Source organism: Falco punctatus, assembly GCF_963210335.1.
Source record: "Falco punctatus genome assembly, chromosome: 13".
Lineage (NCBI taxonomy): Eukaryota > Metazoa > Chordata > Aves > Falconiformes > Falconidae > Falco > Falco punctatus.
In genome coordinates this window covers 10,350,143-10,367,058 of record NC_137593.1, presented here as the reverse complement: position 1 = coordinate 10,367,058, position 16,916 = coordinate 10,350,143, and the positions used below count along the sequence as shown (strand labels likewise).

The 16,916-nt window shown below is 39.8% G+C and overlaps 2 protein-coding genes across 12 annotated transcripts in view; one reads left to right on the top strand and one right to left on the bottom strand.

The window, feature by feature from the left end:
* The window catches only part of MCF2L2 (MCF.2 cell line derived transforming sequence-like 2), a 190,519-nt gene that overhangs the window by 87,426 nt on the left and 86,177 nt on the right, over positions 1-16,916 (top strand). For all 8 annotated transcript variants that reach the window (XR_013931650.1, XR_013931651.1, XM_080409108.1 and 5 more), the window contains exons 14-15: positions 6,199-6,302; positions 9,728-9,816. Coding sequence is in view for 6 of the 8 variants with exons in the window: in XM_080409108.1 (XP_080265234.1) it covers positions 6,199-6,302; positions 9,728-9,816 (193 nt within the window). In the remaining 2 variants the exon portion in view is untranslated. The remainder of the gene's footprint in view (positions 1-6,198; positions 6,303-9,727; positions 9,817-16,916) is intronic.
* The window catches only part of B3GNT5 (UDP-GlcNAc:betaGal beta-1,3-N-acetylglucosaminyltransferase 5), a 67,631-nt gene that overhangs the window by 31,395 nt on the left and 19,320 nt on the right, over positions 1-16,916 (bottom strand). For 3 of the 4 annotated variants that reach the window (XM_080409222.1, XM_080409223.1, XM_080409224.1), the window contains exon 2: positions 11,829-15,458. In XM_080409222.1, coding sequence (XP_080265348.1) covers positions 13,991-15,127 — 1,137 coding nt within the window. In that variant the 5' untranslated portion in view covers positions 15,128-15,458 and the 3' untranslated portion in view covers positions 11,829-13,990. Of the gene's footprint in view, positions 1-8,039; positions 8,104-8,385; positions 15,459-16,916 lie in introns of those variants that run through there. The other variant, XR_013931662.1, reaches the window with a different exon arrangement.

The window sequence follows — 16,916 nt, the reverse complement described above, 5'->3', positions numbered from 1 at the left end:
ACTAATTAGGTATGAACTTGCTACACTCTGGCTTCTATAGTCTTACTTCCTTTGTTGTCAGCAAAAATCTTTGGAACCCAGAGACAAAATATGTTTCCTATCCCCTGCACCACTTGTTTCCTTACAGTCTGATCTTGCAGCATCTTAAGTAAGGCCTGCTTAATGCAAGGCTGTCACAGCCTCCCTTTCTACTCTTGTCTTTGCCCACACAGCAGCGCATTTCTGACTGTGCTTTCCCCCAGTACTTCTGGTTACCTAGCTGGGGGAAACAAAGGAGGGAACTGAAAACTGTCACTGAGGTGGTGGGGTTGTTCTGTTTTGGCTAGTTCAGCTCCTCATCATCTAGTTCCCTGAACTGCAGTGCTGACAAAAAAAGAAGGGAAAAGTATATGGCCAAAGGTTGGGAGGACAGGGAGAAGTGTACCAGACCCAGTTCAGATGGGTTTCAGCTGTTGTGGAGTCAGCCCTGAAACTGTGACTACTTACTGCTGCTTTTACTCGTGATGACATGGGAAATAGAAGCTGGTGCTGTAGGTGTAAAGGTCTCAACCCTGTTAAAAACACACGTGGGTGTTAATGTGATTCAACTTAGTGCAGTTTTGAGGGGGTTGTTTTTAATAACTTGTGCAACTACATAAAGAGATCTACATTGGAAAAAGCAGTAAAAGACTGAAATCAGAATTACTGGGCAGGGCATGTATCCTCAAACACAGTTAGTGGCATGTAATACTCACTAACCTGAAAATTCAGTTCTAAAAATGTCAGGTTGGTCTCCCAGAGTAGTGTATTCTCTTGATCTTTATCTATGGAACTCAGATCTCAGTGTGGTTGATAACAGCCTGTTACCTCTGAGAAGTGTTGTGAAAACAGCTCAGTAAATATTTATGAAGCACTTGAATTGTAAAAATGATTATTAGAAAAAAAAAGACAATTATTTTCAGAGCAGGGACTGAAATACCATACGGTTAGTAAGGCTCTGAGCCCCCACTGAGAAATACAGATAAATCAAAATAGTGAATAGCTGCTCATGAATTGTTTTTGATTCCATGCACTGCATGAAACAAGGATTCTTAGAGGGGGGTGGGCCAAGATGCCTTAGCTGCAAATGGGCAAAATTAGGGTTGCACATGCAGCTTTGCTTCTGGCATCTCCTGTCTTCTAAATGCTGTAAAATATTCACCTAGGGATTTCTTTGTGTGCAACATAAATGTGAAGTACGGGAGCAGAGATGTCAAAGTTTCTGTGAGCTCATTAAGCAAATAACATGTTTAACAGCACATTGCACATAAAAAATCCATGACTCACCCTACAAACATCTCATAAGGCCAGCTTGGATCATCAAATTCATATGGGGAACACAGCTAGAGCCTTTTCAGTTCTTTAAATAACAAAATTTAAACCGGTTCAATCTCAGTTAAATATGTACTACTGCTCATTGGATCTATTCCAGCATTCCTCACAGTCACTAGTGCATAACGCTCACTAACTAATAACATCTGGATAGAGGATAAAAGAATGTCTTGCAAGAGTCTGGGGATGTGTGCAGGAGAAGTGAGGCTGCAGAGATTAGCTGACTCAGAAAAGATGGTGCATATGATTTTCATTAATGGTTTGGGGAAACCACCAGTTTCTATAGTTCAAGATATTTCTATATATGAAGTAGAGAAAAGGAGAAGATGCTTTCAATTGTGCAGCTGTAGGGCTGCTATCACGCTTGGGCTACTCTTGAGGAAACCAAGTAGTCTGTCTCCTTGTAGAACAATACTCCATGTACAGGGGCCTTGCTGTATGCTTCTTATATGGGTAGATTTTTAGGGGGCTTGACAGGAATTTTGCTAGAGCAAAGAAGTATAGATTATATTGCTAAGAATGGAAAAGACTTTCTGTATTAAGCCATTAAATGATAAACCCTTAGGTGCTCCAGTGTTTCTTTAGCTGCCTAAGCATGCTGTTTTGTCATCACCAGCATTCAAAACAACTATTAAGTCATTATCTTCAAACTCATGTTCCTGTGGTACAGCATGAACTGCAAGCCCCAATAAACAGTTTAGCAGACTAGTTGCTTCCGCACCTGTTCTTGACAAAGGACTTTGTTTCTGCTGTAGGTGATTTGTGAGAATGCACAAACTCTCCTGCAGAAAACAAATGGGGAAGCATGTGGTTGGGAAATTCACACAAGACCTGAATGTAAAGCATGGTATTTAAATCTGAGGGGGGCTTTGAATGTCTTACAAGTGTTGGGGGTGTGTCATAACCCTTGACTCTACCGAGTCTGTGTCTCTTGCTGGTCAACAAGTTACATGTACTCTAGCAGGAGCAAACTTGAGGCCAATGCCCAGATGGACTAATTCAGCTGTCTCTGAGCACGCGGGAGCTGTGTACTGTTCTGTTTGCGCCTCGCTGTGTGATGCAGCCCCTGCCGTGAGAGACAAACACCTGAGAGGTGGTGCCTGTACCCTGCCATGCAGGAGCAGGGTGGGGAACTGGGTGAAACCACATCCTTTCCTCACAAGCAGCACAGCAAGTTGTCCTCACTGAATTTGCTTCAGTCTTGGAGTGGCGGGGAGACTGCAAAGCAACATTGAGCACATGAGTTTATCTCCTTTCCTAGAAACTTCAGAGATAGTACAGCCCACATTACCATTTGTTGTAGGCTAGTAGTAAAACAGTAATTCCATATTTATCATGCAACTTCTTCATAGAAAAACTAGTGAGAAGTACTAAAGCCCCATATGAAAAGGACAGGGGTGCTCCAGGTGAATGCAAGTGATAGACCCAAACCCTGCTCTACTGTAAATATCCTTGCAATAAACAGTTTACCTTTGCATACAATGCCTTTTAACATTTGTTTTAAAAGCAGCATTGAGCAATTTAAAATACTGAGTTCAAAATGAAATCTTCATTACTCATTATCCAGGGGAGTACTGTGAAATAATAGGATGAAAACAACCTTGATACCCTGTAGACCTTAGATTGTTTATAGATATAGTTTTCCTTTGTGTTCCTGTACTTTGTTCTTTCAGTAGGCAGTTGAACACTGTAACTTTCAGCTTCCTCAGCAGTACAGTACAGTGATGACCTTGAAACGGCCAACTGTACAGAATTTTATAAGGGAGTTTCCCTTATAAAATCCTTTCAGTTCCATAGTAATTAGTGCAATAATTATTGGCAGGTATTTGAGCTGTTTCTTTCTATATTGCTCCAGAAACTACTTGAGTGTAGTGACACACAGCAGTCTCTGAATATGGGCCAGTCTATAACTGAAAAATACTCTGGAGCATAACTGAAAACAGATTGCTTCCTGTTTTCAATTAATTTCTGGGTCAAATTTGAAGGGGAAAATTTGCTGTATCAATCTGAATCAAATTCATCTCTGAAATATAAGCAGTTGGAGTTGATTGTTTTCTTATCTTCTCCCTGCTTCTTTCCTGAAATATGTTATACTGATGATGCTAATAAACTAAGCTAATAAAGTGACCTGAGTAATCTGCTGCTGGATCAAAGAGGATCTGCGCTTGGGCTTTTTGTGAATGTCATCTTTCACTTACACTGTCCAGTGTTCTTTTTCCTGGATCACCTACATCTGTCTCAAGTTTGTAAGTTGTGATCCAAACATCAGTCATAACAGATTACCATGTTTTCTGCTGACTGCTTTCATCCAGGATCAGTATCAACCATCCCTTCAAGCTAAAGTTTTCTTATTAATAAACAGGTCAAACAGCTTGGTATTACTGACTGCTGTTCTAAGCAAAAGTTCTTAAGTTTCCTAAAACTACTTTCTTTGCTTCCATTCCTTTTAATAATACATCCAGTATAAATAAAACTTGGGAATTGACTTTGTAGAGCAATGAACTCTTTTAGATAGGGTAACTGGTATTCAGGAGTGTTTGTTAAGTGTGTGGGGAAAAGCATGAAAAGTCTCAGTTTTCTATAATTGAATCAGGATTTTTGTGATCAAGTCCTGTATCTATTTTAATGCTGATTTTTAGAGGTATAAACAAGATATAGTTGGGAGAAGCTCCAGAAGAGACTGTTGCTCAGTGTGACAGGTATGATTGCAGCCTGTGTCTTGCCAAGATGATGCTAGATGAGTATTTAAGGCTAAATAAAATCTTCTGGATGCATTAGTATGGAAAAAAGCAAATTTACTGATGATTGTAACCACTTTACTCAGGGATTCACAGGGAAAAACAGAAAAGGGCCTGTTTGAAAATTTATCAAACAGTTGATGAAGGTTGGTATTCTGCTTTTGCCAATGGTAGAAATCATCCTCCCTGCAGATTAAAAAGGTATGAAGAACATTGACAATAAGGTCAAATAGCTTTTGTTTGCTCTATCTTGCTTTTTTTCCCCTCCCTTAGTTTCAGAATGTCAATACACCACTTTTTAGGTGAAATAACAATATTTTTGAGACAACAGTTACTACTTCATGGAAAGCTTTCTTGGGGATGGGGAAAAAGGCATCTGTTGAAAGCAGTGCTCAATCAAAACCATCCCCCTGCTGTATATTCTGAAGAGAGCGATGGAAGAACCAGAGTTGACATTTGCATTTCTACTCAGTCCTGGGAACTGTAAGAATCTTCTACCGGTCAATTATAGCTGTTGGTGGCTGCCAGACTTTGCTGTTCTTTAGAAGAAACTTTCTAATATGGAGTCATTGTGAGGAAGTAATAGGCATGACATGGACATTACCAAGTCTTCACGTCATTCAGCATGGGATAAACCCAGGAAGATTCAGGAAAGAGTTAGAGAGAAGCTGCTTTAATTAATTCTCTTCCAGCTGCACAATAAAACACACAGGTGGTTGAAAACACACAGGATAGAAGAAATGTCAGCTTCAGTTGTTCTGTCTATGAAACTGATTTTCTTAACTGCATATAATTTGGGGTATTTTGATGCTTTTTCTTTTTTTGCCTTTACATTAAAAGAATAATTTAATGACAAAGGCAGTTGAAAATTTGTTAAATGTGTTTCTTTTTTAAAAGTGTTGAGTCCTCTCCTACATGAATCTTTTGCTACTGTGGCTGCCTCATTCAAAGATGTCTGCATCTTTTTTATTGTATCCCTCAGCTTCTCCCAGAGAAGAAGAAAGTTATTGGTGACCACCAAGACTGTAAACTCCTCAAAACATTAAACTTGGTGAAACCATCTTAAACAATGTTACCAGATGCATTTGAAAACACCAGCTTTTATTTTTGAAGAAGTTCTTGTTCTGTGGGAAAGTTTTCCCAGAATAAAACTAAAAAGGACTTAATCTCAGAATTACAACAATTTTGTTCTTTGTTGCCTGACCCGGATTCTTTCATTATTTCATCTGGTATTCATATTTGTTTTTATCATGACATGCATGGTTGCCTGTATCAATTCAGCAACTAAGAACACGGAGAGCACTGTTTCCCTCATACTCACATAACATGCACTGCGAACTCAGGATCAGTTTAAAATGAAGATACAAACTGTAACAGAGATTATTTTTCTACTGAAGCCAAATGCATTCCACTCAAGCCAGATGTATGATTCCCCTTCTCATAATTCATTCTAAACCTTTTCTCTGGGCAGCAGTCTCATGAGAAGCAGTTATGTTATTAGGGATGATTTTCTCTGACAACTCACTGTCAACTGGTTTACAGAGCCTGTAAGGCCCAACAAACCTGACAAGACAGAGCATATTCTAAAATAATCTCCCTGGATTCACTGTCATTACATACATGGTCACAGTTACCTGTTGAACACCTGTATGATTACTCTTTTGAGACTTGTTCACATGATGAAACCTTATAGGGCACAATCCCTTATGATCTGACATTAGCAAACTGTTACCAGAACCAAACTTTCTTTTCTTTGGGAGCTCACACAAGCAATACCACCTGAGCTGAAAAACCATGCAAATGAAAATTACCCAACCGTTGATATAGCTGGCTACGTTTGCCTGTGCTACGCTAAAGATGGTTGGCAGGAAGGAAGCCAAACCGAAGCAGTCATTACGGTGTGGGCTGTAGGTGTCAATTCAAGACACAGCAGAGCACGGAAGAACACAGCCCATCCCTTGTGCCAGCTGGTCCTTCACCACTGCAGCCACAACCCAGGTCTCCGTTACCACTGATGTGACAGGATGTTTGCTCACTGCTTTTATTACAAAGTAGGATTTCAACTTTTAGCACACATTTTCTAATGTTACTTTCTTTTTGACTCCTTCAGCTACCAACAGGAGGTCCACAGAAACTTCCTGCCCTCCTAAGACCATTTCTGAAGTAGAGTTATCAAAAAAGAAAAACATTAAGAAGAGTAAAGGTGGAATTAAGGTAGGTGTTATCTGTGTTTGGGGGACATCCCATATTGTGAAAGAACTCAAAACAATATAAATAAAGGTTTACATATTTATACTTAGAATTAAAGAACTGAACATTTAGAAGAATTCTCTGGGTTTTTTTACACTTCATGTTGCAGTTTGAAAGTTACTCTGATGAGTGTTAAAGATTTATGCTCAAGTACATAGAAAAAAGCAAGTTATACTGCAGCAGAAATCACTTTCAAAGGATGAAAGAGGAAATGTGGAGTTAATGTCCAACAATAATACATTCAAGTGCATCCAAAGTCCTTCCTTATAGCATATGAACTATTCTGTTTCTAAAACTAGAATCTTATTCTAGCTCCTCTGAAGTTACGTGTTATGTTCCAGGTTTTACCAAGTTATGTATTTTCCCTGATTTAAGTGTTTTCTAAGGGTAACATGCAAAGGAGGGAATACTAGATGTTTAATACTTCAAAACTGGCCAACCAAAAAACCTGTAGAAAAATTCCGCTGTTGCTTGTTGCTGCATGGGCAAGTAAGGTTCAGGGAAACGTATTTTGCTTTTGTGTCTCTATGATATTTGTAGCATTGTTGTTTCTGCAGCAAGATTCTGTTCAGGACTCCTTGGACATCCTTATCCTTTCCTCCCTGTTCCCAAGCCTGACAGCATTTAAGATCCCTGCCATTACAGCAGAGTCTTGTTTGTTTAAGCTGTAGAAACTGACCGAGATGATAAGCTATCAAGACAGGCATTTGGCCCTCCTTCGGTATTTTAAGACTGGAATCAGAAGGATCCAGAAACTTCATTCATCTGCAATTCTTGTAACTACAATGAACTGCAACTGCATCCTGCAACTTTTCATTTCCCCGAGCTAGCTGAAATAGCCACTTTCAGAGACCAGACTTATTTTTTCCTGTCAAATTCAAGTAATGCCTCATCTGTTTGAGTTTAGACCACACAAATACACCTGTAAGGGACAGGAGTACCACTCAAGTTGTGTTCTGAATGGTCTGTGGACAAGTATTATGTAACTTTGCTAACATCCTTTCAGTTAAAAGTTTACAAAAAATAAGACTGAAGTCAAATCATATGCAGTGCTGTTCACTCACAACCTTTTAAATAGTAACAGCCCCTTGCTGTAATTTTCTTGCATCTTCCCTGCATTATGATTCATGTTATTAGCTCGTTAGGGCAGCATGTATCACTAGAATGAGAAAAAAAAAAGTGCGATTTAAGGTATGCTTCAAGAAACAAAAAATTGAGAGGGTCCTGAATGTGTTCAGGGAAATAATACAACTAATATTCAAAAAGAATAGCAAAAGAAGTTGAATAGTAGGGGAAAGAGGTATGATCTTGATTTAGCTGCCTCATCGAAGTGTGATAAAACCAACAAGTAGCCTTCTTCACATTTCAGCAGTCTGGGGTCAGACGAGGGAGAAAGGAATAAGCTTTGTCAGTACATCTCTGGGGAAATGGAAATACCCCAACCTAAAACAGGTTACATACCTGGTAAAGACGATGACGCACTAGCCCCTGCACTTGTTATTTTTTTCATAGTTCCTTAGTTATTTTACAAAGGATTTTTAAAGGTAAGCTCTACATAAAGAACACATCCAATAACAGAGATCACCTTTTATGATTAAAGTTCTCTGGGTGTTTTCGAGTTTAGTCCACTATTATTGAAGGTATTCTTAAAATAAGCATTTTAGACTTCCTGATTTTTAATAAGTAATTCACAGAACAAACCTCATACATTAGCGCTTCTTACACCAGTAACAGCCACTCCCAGTTCTGAAATTCACTCCCAGTTCTGAAAAATTAAGCATTAGCGGAAATAAGTTAGCACCCTCACTGTGCAACAGCATCTATTAGTGGATGTGCTGCTTTGCCCCAGTTATCCAAAAAATGGCTTAATCCTGTTAGTGCAGAAATTCTACACAGATTAGAACTAGTTGTTTTGGGGTTTTGTTAAGTTTGTTTTCTGGGTGATATGGGTATTGTTAGGGGCAAGAAGGGGAGGAATAGTGTTATCCTAAGGTAGAAAAAGCTTGAAATGTATCAAGTGTCTACCTGGCACAGTTGTGCTATTTACCTTTTGATATAATGCAAGCTACTTCAACACAGCTCTTCTGTTATCCACACCCTGACTTGCTTGTACATTTGACCTTTATTTCCCTAAAGCTGAAAAGCAAAAATTATATTCAGCCCATTTCCCAAAATGGCTAAAACAGCCAACGACTTCAGCAATAAGCACAGAATAAAATCTAGTTATCAGCAGGAACATACAGCTGGTCTCACCTTTGAACTCACAGAAAGTAACTTTGGAATTAATCTTATTTGCATCAATAATGCAGGTAATCAGTTGCATTCCTTCCACAATTAAGTGCATACAACGTGATACAGGCTTTATAAAAACATCCATTAATTCACTTTTAAATCTACTTTCTAAGACTACAGTGCAAGGTATTGCCCCCTCTCCTTCCCTTTCCATTGTTGCTATAAAATTTGTTTGGATTTTATTTGTTCTGACAATAGTTCAGGTGAGGATAGCTTATTAACGAGTCCATCATTGTCACCAACCAGCTAAGTAACTTAGTTACACAGAATGTAAGGCAGGCCACTGCTTGCTTTTTTCCCCACAATCAGCCCTTAAAAATGAAAGTGCTCAGGAACTTAAAAGACTCTGCTGGAGTTTAGATATTGGATTAACTGCAAACTCAACAGCAGAGTTGTTTTACTGAGTTTGAAGAGTTTGCCTTTGAGTAAGCCCCAAGTAGTGTTTGGTACTTTCAAAGCTGCAGGGAAAAAAACAAGAGGAAAAGCCTGTGTAAAACATGCCTGGTGCACACTTGAAGTGATCTGACTCTGCAAGACAGGACAAGGAAGTAGGTTAATGTTTATCAGAATATTACGTAAAAAGCTCCAGCCCATTTCAACCTGGGAACAGCCCTTGCACATGTATGCTGTGCGCTGTGTTTGAGGGGATATACTTACCCAACACTGCTACTAGCGCAAAGATACTTGTCAGAGGCACAAGATGGATTCCCTTAGACTTCTCCATACAGCACCATACAAAGAACTCTGAAAATGTGAAGGCTGGAAACAAAAAAACCCCAGTATTTCGGAGTCTAAGAAACAGGCTGCTATACCTATAATGATCTGCTTAAGGGGATAACCCTCCTTCCATGGTGGAAAAACAAAGACTTTGCCTGGATTCAAGAATGCCTCCCATGCCAATGTTGAACAAGGAAGCAGAAAAAGGGAGAGGAGGTATTCTTAATTTACAACCTGCGTATATAGAATTCAATTAACTTGTCCAGTGTCTTACTAGACTAGGCAGGATCCATTTTTTATTCTTCTAAAGAGTCAACGTTTTCTAAATAAAAAGATCAGCAACTGAGTATTTTGACTTCTAATGTGTCCTTTTTATTCAGATTGAAGTGATGCATGAAGCTAGTCAAGGAGGATCTAGCAGAGTCCTGGTGATGAGTGAAAGTGATGAGAACTTGTCAACAAGGAGGAGGTAAGGCTGCATACATGAGCCAGTATCATTGTTTTGTTCTTAGAATGAAAATAACTGCGTTTATAGTACATTCACTACAACTATGGTGAAGGTTCAGTAAGATTAAAATTAGATATAGTCAAGTTACTGAAATGCTTCAGACATGCATTTATACACAGTTTATCAGCTGGAAACGCAAGCAAGATTTATCTTTTATTTTCAGTTGGGGGCTTGGGTTTTTTTTGCAATTTCCTTTTTTCTTAGAAGTATTAATTACATGGCATGAGAAAATAAATCATTAGAATAAGCCTTGCATATATGTACAAAAAAAGCAGTATTAAAGATCATCTCATTGCATTCAGGATATTCACATTTGACTATATGCCTGTAAGAAGTTTCTGGTTTCTTAAATGCAAGCAAAAATCTTCTCTCCCTTTCTGCAAAGTCTTGAGAATGATGTAGTCTAAAATACTTAAGTCATTTTAGTTTAAGAGGTACAATGAAAACCCAGTTCAATTTAGTTATACTGCACTGTTTCTAGGGCAAGAAGAGCAATGAACAAGAAAAACAAAACCAAAAACCAGCAAACCAAAAAAAACCCACAACAAAACTCACCCTGCAACAAACCAAACCCCACAGTCTTCACTGACTTAACTTCCTTTGTTCTCTTCTTCAGTACAATTCAGTTATGCCTCTATCTCACTCAAGTATAAGCTGAAATTACTTGATGCAAAAGACTGCATTTCTAAAACTACCAGCTTGATACATTATGCTAGGCAAATGAGAGAAACATACAAAAGTGCAACTTATTCCTATCTGAATTTAATTATACCCTATGAAAATACAACTGGTCTCCAAACCATCAGCTAGTTTTCCAAAGCTGCAGTGTCATCTGAAATAGAACTTGCTTAGATAGATACACATCTCTTAGGAACAGTTGCCTAAAAAGAACATACACATTTGGAGTTAATATTAACAACAGGTTAAGCTTCTAACATCTGGCAGTTTTATACAACTTCAGACCTAGAAGCTTGGTAAACAAATTTATGAGTCCTCTCCTTTCTTGAAGACACCACAAAAGGTTTGGTTCAAGGTAGAATATAAGGAATGGCACAGAAGGGGGAAGCAGTTTGAAGTCCTCTCTTTGACAGGGAACTCAGAACAGCATTTAAAAGCATCAGAGCTCAGCTTGTCAGTTACAAAGACGACAACAAGAAATATTTAACCTCATTGTGGTGTTTTGTTTTTTTTAAAAAAAGAAATAAGACCGTTTATTCAAAACAAATTTTACAAAACAATTGTCTTTGTGGTACAGAGCAAAGTTTAAGAATAAATATTGAATAATTTGTATAAAAATTAGTAGTATCAAAGGGAAAATGATGCAAACCAAACAAACAAGTAAAAAAATTTTAGCATTAAATATGCTGTGCAACAATGTCAAATTCTTAATGAGGAGTGACCATTCAGGCTGACAAGAATTTTATTTGTAGAAGTAAAACCTGACAGCCCTGCATTGGAGCACTGAGACTATTGTTACAAAAGATTCCAGATGAAGGTGTACAAATCTTAAGTCACCATTTAGAACCAGAAAATAAGTTTTCCAGCATCTCCATTTTTTGAAAGGAGTGCCTTCATGCTTTCCTTTTTATTCAACAAGCAACTACTCTTCACTGCAGCAAAAGAAAATGCATACTACAAACATGAGGGCCCTTTTGAAAAACAAACCAAACAAAATTCAAACCAGCTGTAAAACAAAGTGTTACAATAGTAAAAAATGACTTTCAGATAATGGCAAATTACATTTAAGCAGTGTTTTAGGTGCTAGGTCATTACCCCAGAGAAGTTTAAGCTACTTAGTTAAAACTTATTTTACCTTTTTTTGTATGAGTGAAAATAAATCCCAGCACATAGTTATGCTGGAAAAAATGTCTTATTAGTACATTTCTGTTGCATACTGTGTATGAAGACCCTCTTTCCCCACAGTGAACAGGGTGGCTTTTTCTATTAGCGCCATTTTGCTGTGCAGCTTGTCAATTTAAATGGTCAGAGATCTGATGAAGCAGCTTTCCCTCAGCAGAGAATACTACTTTCTCTATATGTGCCTTTATTTCTCTGTAAGCCAACAGGTTATACAGATCTAGCGCTGTCTTTTGTTTTTTTTCTTTTAAAGTACCCACATCCTCATTACTGTAATCAATCCGTTCAGGCTGGGTTTGTTCTTTTTAAAGTAGCAGCTGTTACATTCTTCAATCATTCTGAAACTGATAAACGATTTATTTGTGGGTTCTGTACATCCCAAATATTTGGGTCCTGTTAGGATTCTTATTCTTTTCTTTCTGGAAAACCAATTACAGAAAGCTATCTATTTCACTTAATTCCAGTAATTACCTACCATACATCTGAAATGGCATCTTGGAGAACAGCAAGCTCACTCCTGGATTCTGTCTACACTAATATAAGCCATTAGCCATTCAAACCATTAAAACCTGCAGCACAGCTCCAACAGCTGTAGCAGTTACTTAAGTCTGTATAGCTGTTCTACAGAAAAGTCAGAAAACACAGGTCAGGTACCTCACTGCTCCACACAGGAAGGAACTTCAGGCAGAAGGAAAAAGTCTAGGCTCAGACAGAAAGCAAGTAGTATTGCTCCTGTAATTAGCACATTTCCAACAGATGCTTGATGATTTGTGAGCTTTTGCACTGTTATTGCTCTGCTGGGTAAGCTTGACTCATTCAAGCTTTCAGAAATAGTCTTCTGACACTATCCATGTTCGAACTTTTTCCAGCATCAGATCAGATCATAAGCAGTATCTGACTGTACCTTGTGGGCTGTGCGTCCAATCCAGGAAGAGCTACCACAGGTTTGGCAATTAGCAACTCAAATATCTGTCCTGAGAGTCTGTGAAAACACCACTAGTGAGCTACACAAGACTGCAGACATCCTAGAACTTTGATTCTCTGCAATATTTATATGGCACCACAGTACAATTCGAAACAGCTGGAGTTTAAATATCACTTGAATTCTATCCTGATCTACAACACACAGGTGTTTTATTCCTCCTGCAGCTGATATTAACATTGAAATATATTTAAGATACAGGGTTTTGTGGACACAAACTACCCTGAAATTTTAAAGACTATCCTTGTGCTTAAGGCTACAGAAGTTTTAGTGATTTTGATTTGTGTACTAAGTTTCTGTGGATGATCATCTCCCTATCCTTTCACTGTGAAGTCAAACTTTGTGCAGCAAGTATCTTCCTCCTTTGTTATACAAGCATGAAATTTTGCTTTTTACAGTCTTTAACAGCTTCAAAATACCTGTAAGTAATATTTTTGGGGACTTTTGCTTGCTTTTCACCTTCAGAACCACGAATACTGGAAAGCACAGGTATTGTTAAAAAAAACACATTTAGGTTATTTGCTTATTAAAGACTGGACTCTAAATATACTGCCTCGGTCTTCAGAAGGCAGAGAAAGATTAGCAAAAAGAGTTACACAAGCAATAGCTTGATTTTTATTCTTTCAGGTTCTAGAGGGAACTCCTTTGTTACTTTAAAACAACCAAGTCAGAGGGCACTCAAACACTGTTTCCCTATTTCAAAGACTTAGCAAGCTTTGAGAAAAAGGTTGTAGTAGTCTTCACTTCTAGCACTCACTGTTTGTCAATTGTGCAGGTCCATACTTGCTTTCTATGAAGCACTGAGAACTGGTGAATATTTGTAACTGATTAACATTGCTCTAAACTACTGCAATAGTCTCATTCATCAAGACAGAAGTTCTATTTTCCTCATGTTTTGAAAGGTCTACTCCATTTTGATATAGAAGATTATTTTTTATCATATGCCTTAGTTCACATACATTTTTTAAAGAAAACTTAAGACTTACTGACAATTTCAAAGTAGCAGACATTTTCACCAAGCATTTCAAAGTCTAGAAGTCAAGTCCATTATAGTTCATTTAATCCAGATTTGCATCCCTTGGAGAGTGTAAAGGAAGAGGATACAATGTAAAAAGTTGCAGTACAATAGGAGAGTTATTCCAATAAGAGATCGTGAACAGGATTTGGGACCATCTTTCCCCCCCCCGAACCCCAACTATTCACATGCAAGTTTTATCTCTTTCCACATTTACGCATTTTGAATAAACAGCTACAGTTGTTTTGGCTCAGTCGATCTTCAATGCAGATATTCAAGTATCAAGAAAATGCAGCTGAACAAGGATACGTGTCCTCATAGTATAGTTTACAGAGAAGCACAATATTAACTAGTCTGCAGTATATTCTACCCCAAACCCCTGAAGAAAACTCTTTAACTTTGGGATCTGTAGCCTCCTTCCAGAGCTGGTGAAGATCATCTACGTGTCCATGAGAAGTCATCATTTTTTTATAAATGCAGGGATGATATGGAGCCTTTCCTTCCCCAGAAAAAAATGCATGATATTGTGGTACAATTCCCATTTTATTGGCACAGAGACCCATGAAAACATCATCTATATAAAGACTTGTATTGAGGGTCAATGAAGCCTCATATACTTTAGCTGCTACATCATTTGATATTACATAAGCAGCTCCTGCTGTATAGTCAGGATAAGAGGGCCACTGGTACATTTCATATGGAACATAGTATTTGCTACTCTTGTCTCTTACGGGGGGTGATCCACGATGGACACGACCAATCCAGAAATCTTGAACACCCATTTGTGCTAGACTTTGGAGATAAGCAACAAGATTTGGCATATGGATAAATATATCATCATCTGCAGACATAATGAACTTGGCATGAGGACAGTACGCATTCACCCAGCTAAACTGCAAAAGCAATTTAAGAGTAAGATTGTGAAAAGTATCCAAGAAGTCTTGCTGAATCAAATCATTGTATTTCTGGTCTTCCAGCTGAAGTTCTCTTTGCAGCTGTGTTTGCTGCTGCTGACCTGCCGGTCGCCCTAAAGCAAAAAGAGTTTTAATGTTGGCGTTAAGTTGAGAACGAACATACTTCTCGTTACCCCAAGTTTGTCTAATTGCATCCCTCCGATGACGGTTTTCAGGAGAAGACTTCACAAACAATAGGAGAAGGACATCCTGCTGCTGACATTTCTCTCTGTGGTTGATCAGGTACTGGTAGCTTGATACTCTGCCCAAGTTATCCCTGTTGATAGACAGGCTGTCATTCACAAAATGGTAGCTATTTATGAGGTATCGGTATGAATAGGACTTCATATGACTCACAATATGATTATCAAATGGTGCCCAAAAAATCATAAGACACAATACAAAGCAGGTGGCAAATATCTGCAAAAAATGGCATTTTCTGACTCTTCTGGGACTAACAAACATTCTGATGCAGTTTCTATAATCCTTATTCTTGTTTGGGATCAGTGTTTTTACAGTGCCTGTGTTTTAGTTTAAGAGCACAGTGTCACTCCAAGGTAAGTGTCCATCGTAAGGCACGTTGTCTTTCATTCGGTATCCTTGCAAAGCCAGCTTTGCTCACAGATTTCACAAGTCATCTTTCTCAAAAAAGATTTTTCTCTCATGGAAAGAACACAGACAGTTTTGAAAGACGAGACTTGCAGATGAGCGTCTTCCCTTTGGAGCATCTTGACGTGAACGCTACAGCTCTGACTGGGTCTTCTCCTGTGCTTCTTTCCTTCATGAAGATGAATACCTACCAATTGCAAGTGGGGGTGGGAAAGAGGGGAAAAGTTTTAGTGAGCTGTTATTAACACAGGTTAGGTTTTAAGTTTGGCCACAGAAATGAGCTGACTGCTCAGACATTCCCCACCATACCTACCTACGTCCCCCCAAACCCAGGCAGCGAGCTGGAGGCCCCAGCGCAGGCTGCGGGAGGCTGGACAAGAAGGGGAACCTGGCACAGAGGCTTCAGTTCCCACACAAGACACCCTTTCTCAGAAAATCCCACTGCCCTTAGTTCTTTTAAGCTAGGAAGGAAACCACACCTACAAATGGTGGAGTTTACAAGTTGTCTTTAAGCAGCCTCACAGAGCGAGACCCAGGCAGAGACTTGCCGCTGCTGCCGGCGGTGGGAGCACCAGGCCACAATGGCGGAGCCCCCGCAGGCCTCGCCTCACAGCCACCACCTGCCTGTCCTGCACCCAGGCTCTCTGCGAGGGGCCCGGGGCCCACTGGGGAGCAGGCGAGCAAGGCAGCCCTCAGGCTGGCCGAGGGCTGTGGGGGTGCAGGTCAGGCAGGACCCCCGTACCCCAGCGCAGTGCCACCGCCCCCGGCCCCGCACAGGCCCACTGCCTCCACCCTGAGGGAAAGGGCCACCTCCATGTCACCCCGTTGCCGGAGCTGGTCTGTCCTGCCCCAGCCCTGGTAGCAGTGCAGCGGCCTCATCCAGCACCTTCCCTGCAGGGGCTGCGAGCCCAGGGCAGCGCTGCTCTCCTGCCTCTGCCCGGGGCAGGCCTGCTGAAGGGAAGCCGCCATTAAACCTCCACAGCCAGCCTGAGGTTGGCTGAAAAGTGCCACTAGTACAACCATGCTCCAATGGCACCCATTACCAAACACCCCATGTATCAGCTTAGGACCTCTACTTTTTAACTGATGGTGCAGACAGAGATTGTTTGTAATCCCAGCTACCGTTATGAGGCAGGTTACGAGCAAGCTACACCAGACAGCACCACACAGACTCTCCAGTTAGGCACCCCTCTCACGGACACACCGGTTAAGACCGGACAGCTAACGTTGCAGTGCTCCTGTCTCTGCTACCAACCAGAGTTTTAGTGAAGAAAATAACCCTAAGCACAGAAAGTCCAACCAAATCCAGCCTTCTCCCCTGCAATTTGTAAAATTCACTTCTTGCAGCCAGAGTTGTCTCTCCTATCTAATAAACAAAACCAGCCTGAATTAGAAGTACTTGTTCATCCCATAAAAACCTGACAACAGAGTAAGCTCTCAGTCCAGCAGGAAATGCAGGACTAGCACCATAAGGAACAGCACCCCACAAGCTAAGCACTACTTGCACAGACACACAGCCCCTGAAGCAAGAGAGCACAAGCTGTCACTATTATGTTAAAAAAGTTACATGCAACACAAATGTTTTGACATTGTTTTACCCATTTGAGGTCTTGCAACTAGACAGCATGACAAGAACAGAACAGAT